General features: G+C 43.6%; 1 protein-coding gene across 2 annotated transcripts in view; it reads left to right on the top strand.

Annotated features, from left to right (window-relative positions):
* IMPA1 (inositol monophosphatase 1) overlaps window positions 1–14873 on the top strand; it is a 319632-nt gene that overhangs the window by 21052 nt on the left and 283707 nt on the right. For both annotated transcript variants that reach the window (XM_069621274.1, XM_069621273.1), the window contains one exon: window positions 11000–11069. In XM_069621274.1, the coding sequence (XP_069477375.1) occupies window positions 11007–11069 (63 nt within the window). In that variant the 5' untranslated portion in view covers window positions 11000–11006. The remainder of the gene's footprint in view (window positions 1–10999; window positions 11070–14873) is intronic.

Below are 14873 nucleotides of genomic sequence, written 5' to 3'. Positions count from 1 at the left end.
AACACTGCATACACTCCCACAACTTGGTAATCGACACACAATACTATGGGTGTATCCATGGGTGTGCTATGCTGCGGTGGTTGTGGCCAGGGCCTACAGTCTTGGAAGTAAGGCCTTTGGCCTTCGGCCGACGGCCATCCATCCAAGACTCTAGGCCCTGTCCACAACCACTGTAGCATAGCACACCCATGGCTCCGTACTAATTAATGTAATAATATCCATAGAAAAAACTAATGCAATTACGGCATGTTGTCAATTTCAATGTTCGCCACCACTGCGCGTGCCCTTACAACAGTCAGAAGTATCCTGTGCTCTGTATACACTGAAATGCTATCGTTATTATAGCCCTCATTTTCTGTGTGTACACGGTGGCCATAGAAAATACATCATGAAGACCGACCCCCAGAAGAAATGCATTGATCACCCATGTCTTACTGTCTACACTTCTTCCAACGCTGTAGCACACAGGAAAAGAGTTTTATACATAGAGCATTTGTGCGCTGGTTGTTGCTTCGCTTTCGGCGGATCCAAGATGTGGGGCGCATCCAAACAATCTGATGCAGAACATGTCTCGCAGCAGCCAATCGGCAGAGACGTTGCGTGTCCGCAGTCATGACGGAAGCCCCTTAGTCAATCGGTATGTTGTCTGCGGAGCGAACAGCGAAGTGTGATCGCGGAGCGGACATAGATTTCACTCAGTTTTTTTTCACCTACTTTTTGGTCATTTTAAAGACAAGTGCTGCACAGAAGGTCACCAAATTTACAAAAGCACGCTTTCGGGACCAAGGCCCTGCCCCTGCCGCAAATTTCTCGAAAATCCGTCCAGCGGTCTGGCCTGTAGCCATGCGCAAAATTTTTCCCCCATTCAGTCTATGGGGGGAAAAAAAGACGTTTTGGGACCCCTTCTATAACATTTCCCCCCCAGCACCAAACATCACCAAACTTTGCAAAAAAAAAAATCAGAGTGGGCGAGGATTCGTCCAGGGGGAGCAAAGTTATAAGGCGCCCAAAAAGTGCTCTTCCTATGGAAACAGCAACTTAACCATAACTACATGGCCAATACTGTGGACATGTAATACCCACGCCCCACATATATATGAGGTGTAAGGGGGGGGTCTAAAAAAAAAAAAAATTGCCATTTTCAGCCGTCATAATTGTGAGGGCGACATTTTGGGCCATTACCTAAAACTTCAGTCTTGGGCTCGAAGGCAGCAGATGGAACTGCTGATGGTCCCTTGATGCAAGGGGTGGCTGCTGGAAGGGCTATTCCTCAAAGAACTGAAGTGGAGGGGTGTGAAAGCCCCCAATATTAAAGCAAAAGGTCGGTTTCAGGGGAAACCCTCTCCCCCCCCACCCAAAAAATTAAGAAGTCCAGTAATGTAACACAAGGTACTGTTTATTACCAAATTTCGGAAACTGGGACAGCATGAACATTAAGCAAAAATCTACATGGCTCTTGGCTGGTTACAAGCTTGTCTGTGGATTATAAGGGGTTGTGATATCAGAAGTGTCAAGTTACCTTACAAAACCTAAAGTGGCACAGGGTTGGTTAATAGGGCAAGCTACATATATTGGCTATAGGCAATTAGTATTCTGATTGGGTAGGGGTTATCTGTGGCTCCAACTGAGACCACCCCCTAAATGTTGCAACTAGATGCATGTCAGGTTAGTGTGCTGTAATTGGGCGGTGCAGCAAAGTGTGGATCAGAATAAAAGGCGAGTAAGGATTGGCCAGTGAGAGCCTTCTCAGCCTTGGTGTCTTGGAAGGTTACCAGCCCATGAACAACAATTCCGGGTAATGTGAACAGCTCCAAAAGTGCTGTCTGTACCAATGAAAGTTGCCATCTCCGGTCCTCAAGGCCCTTAGTAAGCACATTTGGCTTTCAACTTAGCTTAACTATGTATCGTCTGTCCTGGGATGGATGGGAATGGTGGTATCTGTCTGACTGGAATGAATCGGCTTCGTCTTACTGTCTTGAGTCACGTGTGTAAAGACCACAGTTTGGATGCTTCTGCTAATTATTTACAAGAATGTATTGCCTTTATACATGTGGGTGTCGTACCTTCTTTGGCCTCGGGAGACTGGTTTTAGCTACCTTTTAGTAATGTTCAGTCGGATTCGGGGAGACCTTGTTCTTCCAGCAACATTTGTTTCCTTTCCAATCTAAGATAACTATTTCTTGCGTCTTCCATTGTCTGTACCTAGTGGGTTGGTGTGGAATTTTCTGTTCCTTAATAATCTTGGCAAAGATGTGTAAACTGGCTGCCTGAGCAGTCTGGTCTGGATTTTCTGAAAATTCAGCAAGTCTGGCCTCTCCGTGCAGTCTCGAGCCTTCCCAATGGTTTTCGTTCACTTCAATGTGGCTACATCTTTCATCTTGGTTTTCATGGTTACGTGTGTTAACTGTGTTCTGCATGGATCAAGCTCCATCTATATTCTTGTGCGTCTTGTGTTTCAGCATAGCAAATGAGTGTATGTCCTTTATCTGAAGTGACAAAATAAACTGGGTCGCTCAACACCAGAGTGACCTTGTCTCCGTGCACACTCTTGTGCCTATCCCTATGCAAATTTAAATCTTGCCTTTCAATTATAATATACTATTTAATGATTTGGTTAATTCTTTAATGTTTCAAAACAGAGTACATTTCCAAAACGGAATTTCTGTATTCCTCGCAATTAATTAAACATTTCAGTTTTCTGTGTATATAGTACCTTTTCCATTGCATAAATAAACAAACATTTCTGTCTTGGTAATTAAAGTACCAGGTATAATTCTTTACAACATGCAAACCAAATGTAATAAGAGAGTTAACCACTCACGTTTCCATGATTAGTCCATAGTTGCCTATGGTTAGTTACCCATATATGTCTCTTTTATGGGTTTGTTCCCTAACTTGTTCTGATGGTGGTAGTCCCAATGTGTGGCTTCCTTTCTTTCAATTTAATTGCTTTTATGTTTATTTTTAATGCACAACACGTTTCGGGCTATTCTAGTCCTTCATCAGGTGCAGTCCATTCACAAGTTGTAATAAATCAATTTCTAGAATTTAAATAGAGAAAAATTCTAATCAGTGTCATTGTTCACTCAGTGTTGCTTAATACTTGATACATTCTTCTAAAGATGTTAATTCAAAATAACTCTGACCTTCAGTTTCACTGATACACAAGATCCAGTGTTCTTCCAAACACCTTCCACACTTGTAATTAGCCGGTAGATTCTTAGTGATTTGTTTTTCTTTAGTGTGCAACAAAGAGTCTTTTTGTCAGATCTCTGTCCTTGAATTCCAGTTCCATGCATATTCCTGTTAACGTAACGGGGCCGCTGTGTGAATTCCGTCAACCGCTCACCGATCGTTCGTCTCGTCTTGCTTCTCTCCTTCTCCGTAATCCACTGCTTAGTGTCTGCGTTATCTCAAGTGAGTCAAAAGATATTCTTTGTGTCTAAAAGTAATGCGGCCTAGGTGTTCAATTATCTTCATGGTGGATGAATATGTATTTCATGTCAGACGCACCTACAGGTGTTCGTCTTAGTCGTGACATTGTTGGCTTTTTGCACGGTCACAGCTCATTTAGCTTCTCCATTGTCTGCAAGCTTATCTCCTCTGCAATGTCGTCTGGATAGGGTCTGTATGGTTGTCTGAGTGAGTAGCGTCTCACATCTGCGGTACAGGGGCGATGTGGAGGAGGGGGCTAGGAACACTGTACACATTTAATTCCTAAAACGTCGAGACGAGGTAGGGTTCGGTGCAAGAAGGACCACATCCTTCTGTATCTATTCAGAACTACTGCATGGAGGAAAGGAGTGCTTTCCTGGAGATGCTGGATCGAGAAGGGAAGAGCTGTTAAGTCTTGGAAGCTTTGGAAGCACTGGAAGAGGAAGGCTGACCTGAAGAGCACCCCAACCCCTCTCCACTCCTTGGGAGAACTGGAAAGCAAAAGCCTGGAAAATTTCACCCATGACCTGTGGGGAAGATGAGAGGTTTTGGGGTCTGGCAGGAAGGTAGAAGGTTGAGGAGAGAGGCCTGTTGTGAGCCCTGTAGCCCACTGACTATTGTGAATGCTGACCTGTAATCCGAGGGTGGAAAAGGACAGCGGCCTACTACAAGTCCTGCACTCCAGGGCCTATGAGAGAGGACTACAAAGGAGACCGGAGAAGATGGAATCCTAGAGACTTGCCAAGACCTTGGAATGACACTTTTATGTGGCTGTTACCCAGGGCAAATGAGAGAGGCCTACTGTGAACCCTGATGCAAGGAGAGGCCGTGAGACCGAGGAGAGAGAGTCGAGGCAGGGCCTATAGTGAATCCTGAAGTCCAGGACCGACCTCCCCTGAATTCTGGAATCCCAGGTCCTAGAGGGGCGTTTGGTAAATCTTTAAAGATTTTAGGAAGAATTTTGTTTGTTTTTGCTGTAGGCCAGCGATGGACTTGGAAGTTTATTTTTTAATTGTATTTTATTAATTTTCATAACAACGTAGAATCAACAAAGTACCCACACCCATCCAACCCCCCCACCCTTGACACACCATACGATACTGTTGATCACCAAGTCTAAGAGTGTAGATCGTCCGAACAGTTATCATCATTGCCACCATTGATCAGTCTGCGTAATCCTCCAAGACCGACCCATTATAGACGGCTTCATACGTGGACTCATGCGCAACAGCCAAGTTGTCCATCTAGACCCCCCCCTTTCATTGTCGACCGCCTTTGTCCCACCACCGTCAGAGATGGATCCTCGGAGCAAGTAGTGTGTATACGCATCCCACATGCCAGTATCACAACTTTCTTGCCTATTCAGCGATCCCCACCCACATTCCATATCCTTACAATACAAAATGTAATTTTCCCATTGTGAAACCTTCGGAGCGTGTCCCGCTCCCCACAGTACAGCCACTCTCCACTTAGCCAAAATTAGGAGCAGCGTCACCAATCTCCTCATTCCTCTGGGAACCTCCTTAGTGTAGCCCAGCAAGCCCACCATAGGATCAGGGTCTATTATTTGGCCTATGATCCCCCCAATTATTCCAAACACTCCCTCCCAGAACGATTGTATACTCGGGCAGCTCCAAGCAACATGGAGAAAGTCTGCCATTTCTGAGCGGCACCTATTACATCTCTCAGAGGTCTCTGGATAGAGTTCCCTGAGCTTGGCAGGGGTATAATAGAATTGGTGAATGTACGTAAAATTGATTAGCTTATATCCAGCATTGATGGCCCCCTTTGAGTACCTTCACAGCAGTATTTCCATGTGTCCTCTGAGATCTCCCTATCCAATGTTTTCTCCCATTTTTCCTGCAGGCTAGATATTTCCCTGCTCCTAGACCGAGTAGCCAGTGAGTACAATCCCGTAGTTCGACATCTACATAGCAGGCTTTGAAGTGCCTTATCTAACCTGGGGGAATATCAGCGACTGATCAGGGAAGGTGTCAAATATTGATCGAAGACTCCCCTTGAGCCTAAAGTATAAAAACACATCTAGGGTGGAAAGTGACGCCCTTCCCTCAATTCCCCCAGACATACAAACCTACCCTCAGGGAACAAGTCACAAAGCATGCGATACCCAGTTTTTTGACCATGTCTACAAAACTTCTTTCTCCAGTAACGGGTATCCTCAGTGTATTTATTACCGGGAGCCGGGGAGAATAGAGAACCCCACCCCCCTGCTTCTGCTCCAATTTAATCCATGCTCTTGGAAGGGTAGGTTAATGAATGGTTGCTTTGGCCAAATCCTTTGAACTCTCAGTAGCACAGGGCATCTGGGAGGCTAAAGACTCCTTAAGTTTACAAGAGTAGAACGACCATGAAGGGGCGAGAACTTTTTAGGATAAGATTTGGATCTTTCTGCTCCATCTGGAGGGGAACACTGCAAGCACTAAAGGCCCACCATTTGGTCTAACCCATTTTGAAACCGTTTCATTTAGAAGCCCCTCTTTAGTTGTACAATTTCTCCTAATACCTGTTAGGCATTTATCGAACCCTAACCCTGGTCATTCTGTCTGTCACAATAAAGATTTGTTGAACCATAAACCACAAGTGACGTGTTCATTTCCTCAAGTTCCACACATTTATTTATTTTTGCATTTGTCACACGCCCAAACCCGGAGGTATCACGGCATAGGTTACTGAGGGTGCTTATCTGGTTACAAAATGTTGTTACAAAACAGGCAGAACAATTCAGGACTTACGAAGCTTATCTGGTTACAAATTTTTTTATGATACAAGCAGAACATATAAGGTGCAGTGATAATAATATGCACAGAATGGAGGGGTTGAACTGGCAGGAACACTAAGGTTACACTTCTAGTTACATTTATTAAACAGCCATGTTTTGATAAGTCTCTTAAAACGCTGGTGCGAATGCTAATTTCTAATGTGCATAGGCAGGGTGTTCCAAATCTTAGGTGCAGCTACAGGGAAGCGGCACCCCCCGCCCTAGTTCTCTTGAACCGCGGGACACATAGGTGTGTGCTCGATGCGGATCTGTGGGATCAAGATGATTTTTTTGAGTGACACAATTGTTAAGGAAAGAGGGGGCATCCTTGGTGATACATTTATGTGCAATGATCTGGGTCTTGAATAGAATTCTAGATTGGATGGGGGGCCAGTGTGCTTCTCTCCTAATGTGAGAGATGTGTTCATTTCATTTTAATCCAAAGGCTGCCTGTAGGGCTTTGTTTTGTAGCAGTTGCAATTTGTCCAGGTTAGTCCTTTTAGTTCCTAGTAGGATGATATTATAGTAGTCAATTTTTGATAGTATAAAGACTCAAGCTAGTGTGAGGCCGTTTTGTGGTGTGAGGAATTGGCGGCTAAGTGCAATGAGTTTGGCAGTATAGGCAGTGGAGGAAGAAGGGGAGCTGATGTGTTTAGTCCTAGAGAGGTTGGTGTCTAGATAGAGACCCAGAGTTTTAACCTGTTCAAGTACTGGGATGGAGGTCCCGTCAATGGTGATGGCCGAGTAGTCGGCGTGTACCGTTTTTATTCGGGTGGATGAGCCTACAATGAGGATCTCAGTTTTTTCGTCGTTAAGGCACAGGCTTTTGGTAGCCGCCATTCAGTTTTGTATGAAGGCGTAGATCTTATTAATGGAGATGGAAACTAGTTTGTGATCTCCCGTGATGGGGATGAGGATCTGAGTATCATCTGCAAAGTTAGTGTAGATAACTCCCAAGGCGTCGAGTGCTCCAAATAGGAGTTTGGTATATGCTTTGAATAAGGTGGGTGATGGCCAAGAGCCTTGGGGGACCCCTAGAGGTACTGGGATAGGGTCAGCAGCTTCATCACCCATAAAAACTCTTGAGGTGCGTTCCAATAAGAATGACTTAACCCATGAGGTGGCATCCGAGGAAAAGTTAAAGTTTTCTGATAGGGCAAGGCATAGTTTTTTTTCCGTGTTCTACCAGGTCAAATGCAGCAGACAGATCGAGTAGGAGGAGAATGTATATATTACCAGAGTCTCAAATAAGTCCATCTGGATTTTAAGGTCAAGAAGGGCTGTTTCTGTGTTGTTTAGGCCGGAAGTTGTCTAGCTCCTAACAGGTGGTTGCTTTCTAGATATTCTTGGTTTTGGCTATAGACTGTTTTGTCCACTAATTTCAATAGGAAATGGACAGTAGTAATGGGTCGGTAGTTAGTGGGTGTAGAAGGGACCCGTGATGGTTTCCTAAGAAGTGGGGTTACCCAGGCTACTTTAATGCTGACAGGGACCGAATTGGTGGAGAAGGACACATTAATAAAGTTGGTAATAATACTAATCGTACAGGAAAGCTGAAGCCTTTACCATTGGATGGTTTCAGATTTGAGATGGTGTCCAGAACCTGCTCTTGGGAAACAGTACTGAATTTGAATTGGGAGACAGTTTTTCTGGCAATGGCATCCGGCGCAATGGAGGGCATACTTTTACCAGCCTGTATGGATTTTAGAAGCTAGGGCATTCTGGATAGTAGTCTACCAGGCTTTGCCTGTGTTGGCCGGAATGGCAGAGGTGATGGGAACTTCTAATTCTCTAAGTATAAAAGATAGTTCTTTGGTATTAGATGAGGCGTTATTTATGTGAGTATTCAGGGAATTGGCTTTATGGGTTATCACCACTGATTTGTAAATTTTGCTAGCTACCACAAGGGAGTTTGTAATGGCGGTGGTCAGGGTCTTTTTATGTAGGTGTTCCAATGCTCTTTTGTTGCGGCGAGAGGACAGTGAGCTCTTCATTGAACCAAAAATTGGATCGTTTGGCGTTCTGGGGGATTTTGGACACGAGTGGGGCTACTACGTCAATGGTAGATTTGAGGCAATTATGATCGATGGTGCAGATTCAGTCAGGGTTGGTGTTTGATGTCAGGTGGGTGTTGAGGGTATGATATTTTCTGCTGTAAGTTTGCTGGTGTTTCTCACCGAGATAGGGCAAGGTTTGGTTTGAGGCAAGCCCTGAGTTTTCACAGTCAGGATGTCAAAACATATTAGGTAGTGATGCGACCAAGTGATTTCGGAAATTGATTCTAGAGATAGGTTTCCATTTAGATTCCAGATCCAGTCCAGGATTCTTCCTTTGGAGTGAGTGGGGGAGTTGACGATCTGGGTGAAATGCATTTCTTGGAGGGCAGCGGAAAATGCAGTGGCTTTATGATCTAGTTTGTCATTATATCCAAGGTTGATGTCACCTAGGATAATAAATGTAGTATTGGGCTTGGGGAGGGGGGTGATGAGTAAAGGGAAGTCAGATTCAGGGTGGTTGGCGTTGTTCGGTGGTCTGTAGATGATGAGGACGTTGATTGTGGTTTTTCGGATCTGTGGTAAGTTTTAGTAGGAGTTTAGATCCTGCCCACTAGACCCTGTGTCAGGATCTAAACTGTAATGTGGATTTAGCTATGAGGGCTACTCCACCTCCTATGGTTTCCTGGCGGTCAGCCCTAAGGATGGTATAGTCAGGAGGGATAGCCAAAGCAAGTAGGGGGCCTGAGGCTTGGTGCAGCTAGGTTTTGGTGACGACTAGGTAGTCTAAATGTCTACTTTCATTAGACGATGCTACAATCATTGGTGCATTTTATATTAAATGTATGGTAAGCTATTGTGTTAAAATACTCGACTCAGATTGCTATTGCACTGTCCGATGCCATTCTTTATGGCTATGTTATGCACAGATTTTCATGCTATTATTCTCAGAAATGTCTTTTGATTGCACTGTCTCCCCTTCACATTCACACAATATTCCGGGAGAACTTGTGCAAAACTTGTCTCCCCGGGGGCTCTCTTGCAGCCTTTCTTCCAGAGGGCTTCATCCAGTCTCTCCCCGGTGCTCTCAGGGATCACATTTCCTGCAAGAGGTGTTATTGTTAAAGGATATTTATACTGTGCACTATCACCACTGGAGTGGTCCCCTGGCGCTCATGTATCCTTTCTCCCAGGTCATCCGACAACGTGGCAATACCCCTCCTCAGACAAACTGGTGGCATAAGATCCTCACTTGTCAGACAAGATGGCCCATCTTGACATCTGTGAAAGCTCAACTGGCCTTCCAGAGAGGCCAAGTTTTATGTGCCAGACTACTCCAGTCCCAAAGGTCATCAGTAGGCCCCTTCATGAGCTATGACTGACTCTAATACTGCCAGTCGGCCTTTCAGTGTCACCAGATGACATGTCGGAATCTGCCTGAAGAAGACATAACACTATTTATTGTGCCAAGTGGTGTCTGCCCCTCCTTTGGCAACTGGTAACTTTTTTTTATCTGGCCCAGGTTTCTTAACGTGGAATGCTTTAGTCTAGCCACGTTGTGTTCATTTGGGCTATGGGAATATGGGCATTTACTGAAAATACTGCCATCTGTCCTTTCTGTGTTAACCGGGATTACTTGACTGTGGATCTTCTGTGTTCTGTATGTATGGGGATTCCATTGCACACACCTACCTAGAAAGAAACAGAATGTTGTACAGAAAAAGGGGATGGGTAGAATACAGAGAGAGGGCTGTGCGACCAAGTGCAGGCCAAGGGGGTTAACCCAGAACAATGGAACTTGGCACTACAGTTATAACTTGGAATAATGAACACAAGTCTGCTGTGCTAGCTGGGCAATTGGAATTTTGCCATGCTCTATTGAATTGCTGGTATGGGTATGAAATGGGTACTCGAATTTCCCCCACACTCCCTAAAGTTGTCTTGAAATACTATTTCATTCTAAGCAGTGTTGCTTGCCCTAAGTGCTTAAAAATCAAAACCTAAAGTAGATGGCTGGAAGGTTTTGAATAAATCATAACCATGGGCACAGCTCTGGGCAACCCTCCACACAATCATTTTCAGCTGCCAAGCCATTACAGAGGGGAAAAGACCACAAGCAACTCAGGCTTGATCCCACCCTAAAAGGGGCAACCTAGCCCCAACTGCTCTGTCACTACCTTCTGCAGGAGGCCACAAGCATCCCCAGACATGTTTTGGCCTCATCAGTGAGGAGTAGCTTGTGTCTCTAGACCCAGCAGACACAAGACCCATGTCTTAGTTGGCCAGTGAGGCACCTTACCAGCAAATACCACTGGTATTACCGGCACCGATGTTATTGGAAATACTGGCAAAATCCCCCATGGAATGGGTATTTACCACTGGCACTCGTAATCCAGCGGTAATACCGCTGGACCGAGTGCCAGTATCAGTATTTCAGTTTGCCGGTATCCTGGCGAATTTACTGTCAACTTGTAATGAGGTCTAATTCTTCATAGAGATGTGTTGGGCAGGCTTAACCAACTTTTTAACATGCAGATTTCCTTAACCAAAGGGGTCATCTTTCTGAAGATCTTCACTATTTTTTTCAGCAATTGTGTAAAATGCACTTTAGAAACGTGCTTTCATGTAGTCCAAAAACCTCTCTCTCTCTGCTCCACTAAATGTTCCTGTAAGTTGCGCACATTACGCAGGCCTTCTTTGTGAATTGATGGCCTACGTACTGTGCACAACTCTTTTCGCTTGAGCCACCCGTGGACAGATTCCAACACTAACGTTTGTTCTTTTATTTTAGGAATAAAATGGGCGATTCTTGGCAGGAATGCATGGATTATGCAGTTACTATTGCAAAGAAAGCTGGATCGGTATGTGTGCATGTTTACAAAAATGATTATGTATAATTTACGTGAGTGTTTTTTTTTGGTAAACTTTTGCATTGATGGTCTGTATATAACACAGTTGTCCAGTGAAGACGTACGTTTTAGATTCAAGAAGGCGCACCTCCTGCTTAAAAGCACATAGTCCGTGTTGTGTTTCAATATGATTAGTTTGCATAGCTTGATCCTAATGCAGTTGTGTGGTTTTTAAGTCGAAATAGCCAGCTCTCATAAAAGCACACGGTGAAAAAACATACTTGACTTCTTTGTGCAGCTGCTGCAGACAGTGTGGGTAGAACTGTGCAGTAGCAGTGAATTCTAGGTCTTCAGCTCTGTGGGATAGAATGTTTTCATGTGGGATTAGTTGAATGTTTTTTTCTTTTTAAATAAAACTTGCTGTTTAGCCTAGGTTATCATTTATGCTTATTTTTGGGTGTACAGAAAGAATCGCCCTTTGGTTAATTCTGCATCCAAATATAGTCGTGAACGTGTTTACGTTTTACTTCACATGTGCTGACTTTGCAATCAGAACTTCCATGTGGGAATTAAACCTGGATATCATCTGGAAGCAGTTATGTTCTCTCTTTCAATGCCAAGCTGCACGAGAGAACCCCAGAGGCGTGACCGTAAACTCCTTCATGAATAGAAGCACTGTTCCTGCTTGCAGCGGCAGATACCTTTTCCTATTTAGGGCAGTGGTCGGTCCTATTCAGACCCCAGTCTCGGTACGGACTAGAACATGCATGAATTGCTTCCAAACCTAACTGTCTTAAGCAAATTCCTGCAGCATGCTCCTCCACGATGAATGGCAGCTGTACAATACAGTAGTTGTCGCTGCCAATAGGAGTTTTATTCGACTGGTGATGTGTACTTTCCCCTGATCAAAAGCCCCTATGTTTTGCTGACCTCTGTCTCTTCTCACTGAATAAAAGTTCTCAGTTATGTTATTTTTATTAAGCCGGGACTATTGCATTAGAGTACAGGTAGAGAGGAGGGAAAACAAGTTTGGAAGTGTCGTTTTTCTTTTTTTACCCATCCATTGACTGCCCATGCTAAACCCTATGCTAATCCCTATGGCCGTTCCTACCCACTAACTGCCCATCACTGGCCAAAACGCATCCTCCTGGGATCTCTGTGCTATCTTTATCAAGCCTTTCCATCAAACTTTGTGCTCAAAGTTCCTGTAAGTGTTTTTTCTCTTCTGAGAGTTAATTACTTAATTGCAGCTGTAAACGCACTGCTAGTGTAATAAACATGTCTTAACCAGCTCTGCCTTCAGCCAGTCGCTTTATAAGCACTATGAGTGTCCTTCACTCAAGTCCTGTTAAAAATAGGCCTTGCCAAAGCCTATAGTTTTGGCTTGTGGATAAGTATTAGGCATCTGCCAGGCACTGCTATTATATGCCCAGATACTCGCACCACTTTGCAGATGCTACCATTGATGGCCAGCTAATGGCACTACAGCAATATTTGGCTAATGGCTTTACCATACCTACACAAAAGCCGAAACTGTTGGCCTCACCAGTGCTTGTTTGTCATTGGCTCCTAAATAGCACAGCTTCTGCCATTTGCAGAGCCTCTTGGCATTTTGGCTCCTGTAAAACGAACAAAAAAAAGGAGGGGCAGTATTGGATTGTCAGTGGGTGGCAGGAAGAGATCATGCTTGCTGTTGCTAAAGCAGCGATGCAAGGCAGACCAGGGAAAAGGTGCTCTGCTGCTGGTAAGCATCCAAGTGTGGGGGTGTAAGTTAAATGGTGAATTCTCAAGGTAGTCATCCGCAATCAGAATAACTTTGTTTACTGAAATAGTGCTGTCATCTTGACTTTTGTGTTAGCGTGAAATTCAATACCTCCGAGTATTGTTTTGTGCGATATACAGCAATACATTTTCTCTTCCCAACATGTCAATCCACGTACTGATTTTATTTGTTCTAGGATGTGAGCTGAAAAGAGTTAGCCTTAACCACCGTAAGTCAATGTAACCTAATTAATACAATGACAAGAAATAACAAATACATTTTACAAGGAATACAAGTAGTATCATAGCATTCATAATACAATTTCATATTCTATCAATATCAAAAGTGACGGTGCTATGCAGTAATTAGTGTTATCTCACAATGATTATCCTGAAGGCAGATTTGTTAAAATCAACTTCCATAATTGGAATAACCTATTCAAAAAGACAATCGATCTGCTGGAAATAATATATGACCAGACTTCATCAGTCAATGATCAACATTTCATGTGAATGTTTACTATAATATTCGTAATAGTATTTGGTTAGAATGGGGCGTTGGGCCAGTAGATGACGAGTATATTTGTGTATTTATTTATTGCTTGCTTGTTAGGCCCTTATACAGGAAATACATTATGTTTCAAAGCAGCCACAGGGCAGCAGGGAGGGAACATGGGATAGCAGTACAATGAAATACAAAAAATACAGAGGGTGAAGGGATGGCCAAACCTACTATGGGTTGTGAGTATTCAGAACGTGCAGGAGCAGGAAGGAAGAGGGCAGTGAGGTAGGTGCTGTGGTGTCCATGCTCGAGGGTTAGCCACAAATGAAGTGCAAGGTATGGTAAGTGCTATGCGTCCAGGAGCTGCGTTGGGTGGAAAGTGTGAATCTCCAGTGCGGAGGGTGTGCCAAGGCGAGTGCTAAAGGAAGACAGATGCTGGGGAGATTGGGTGTGAATGGTCAGAAGCCCAGAGGATGCATACGGGTCCAAAACATCAATCACAGCAACAGTGGCCTTCCAGATTGTTATTGCACAGTCAACATATTCTTGCATTATTTGGGATATTAGTCCATGACCCCTTAACCACCAGGGATGGCAGTATATTTAATCTCAGGTGAAGGATAAACCTTCATCATTTTCCATCAGTGGTGACTATAGGATAATTGTCTGGGACAAGGTAAGGGAACCACTGTTGAGGGTATTCTCTCAATGTGCTCAATTTGAAAATATGATATGAATTTAGCCACATTTATATGCCTTTTCGGTATTCCCTTTTTTGGCACTCCCATAATTCATGTCCAGCCCTCCATTCCACTGGATCTCCTTATGGAAAGTTAGGCATGGATTAATGAATTCTTTCAAAACCAGCATCTTTGAACTTGTCTGCTATTATACAGTTTCCAAATAAATTTAATAGGGTGTATTCACCATCAGTCAACATTTTGAGTAATAATAGACCTTATTTGATCTGCTATATAGTTAATAATCATAAGTCCTTATTACAGTGCCTGGAGTACCCTTACATAGTCTAAGTGCAAAGAGCCATAGATTGTCTTGCTTGGAATGAAGCATGTTTTATATAGTTTGTAATCCCCAGAATTGACAGACCATCTGCATTTTGAATTAGGTTCTTAATATTGAAGAATTAACTTTTCCCTTTTTTAATCTATCATTTTTTAGTAATACACTGCTGTTATAATGAGTAACTCGTTCTCCAAGATATGTAATGCTTTGAATTGTGTCCTTTCATTTCCTTGATCGTCCAGGTGTTTCTGTCAATACTTTTTCCCTTTTTACAACACATCACTTTCATTTTAAATTGGTTGATCTTCAGTTGATTAGATTCTGAATAATCTGCAAGTGCTCTTAATGACCGATCCTATTAATATTGTGTTATGCGTATAGGTTCCTGTATTACACTCTTGTAAAGTAGTCTGGATTTTGTTTGTTCGTTACTATGCTCCGGTCTAGTCATGTCCGTGGACCATCTTCATGAGGGATGGCAGAGCATGTTTACTATTCTATGCCAGAATCCTGGGTGCCATATTTGTGGG

The sequence above is a fragment of the Ambystoma mexicanum genome, chromosome 5q (assembly GCF_040938575.1).
Source record: "Ambystoma mexicanum isolate Mex_15411 chromosome 5q, UKY_AmexF1_1, whole genome shotgun sequence".
Lineage (NCBI taxonomy): Eukaryota > Metazoa > Chordata > Amphibia > Caudata > Ambystomatidae > Ambystoma > Ambystoma mexicanum.
The sequence above is the reverse complement of the archived record's forward strand: the minus strand, read 5'-3'. Positions and strand labels throughout refer to the sequence as shown.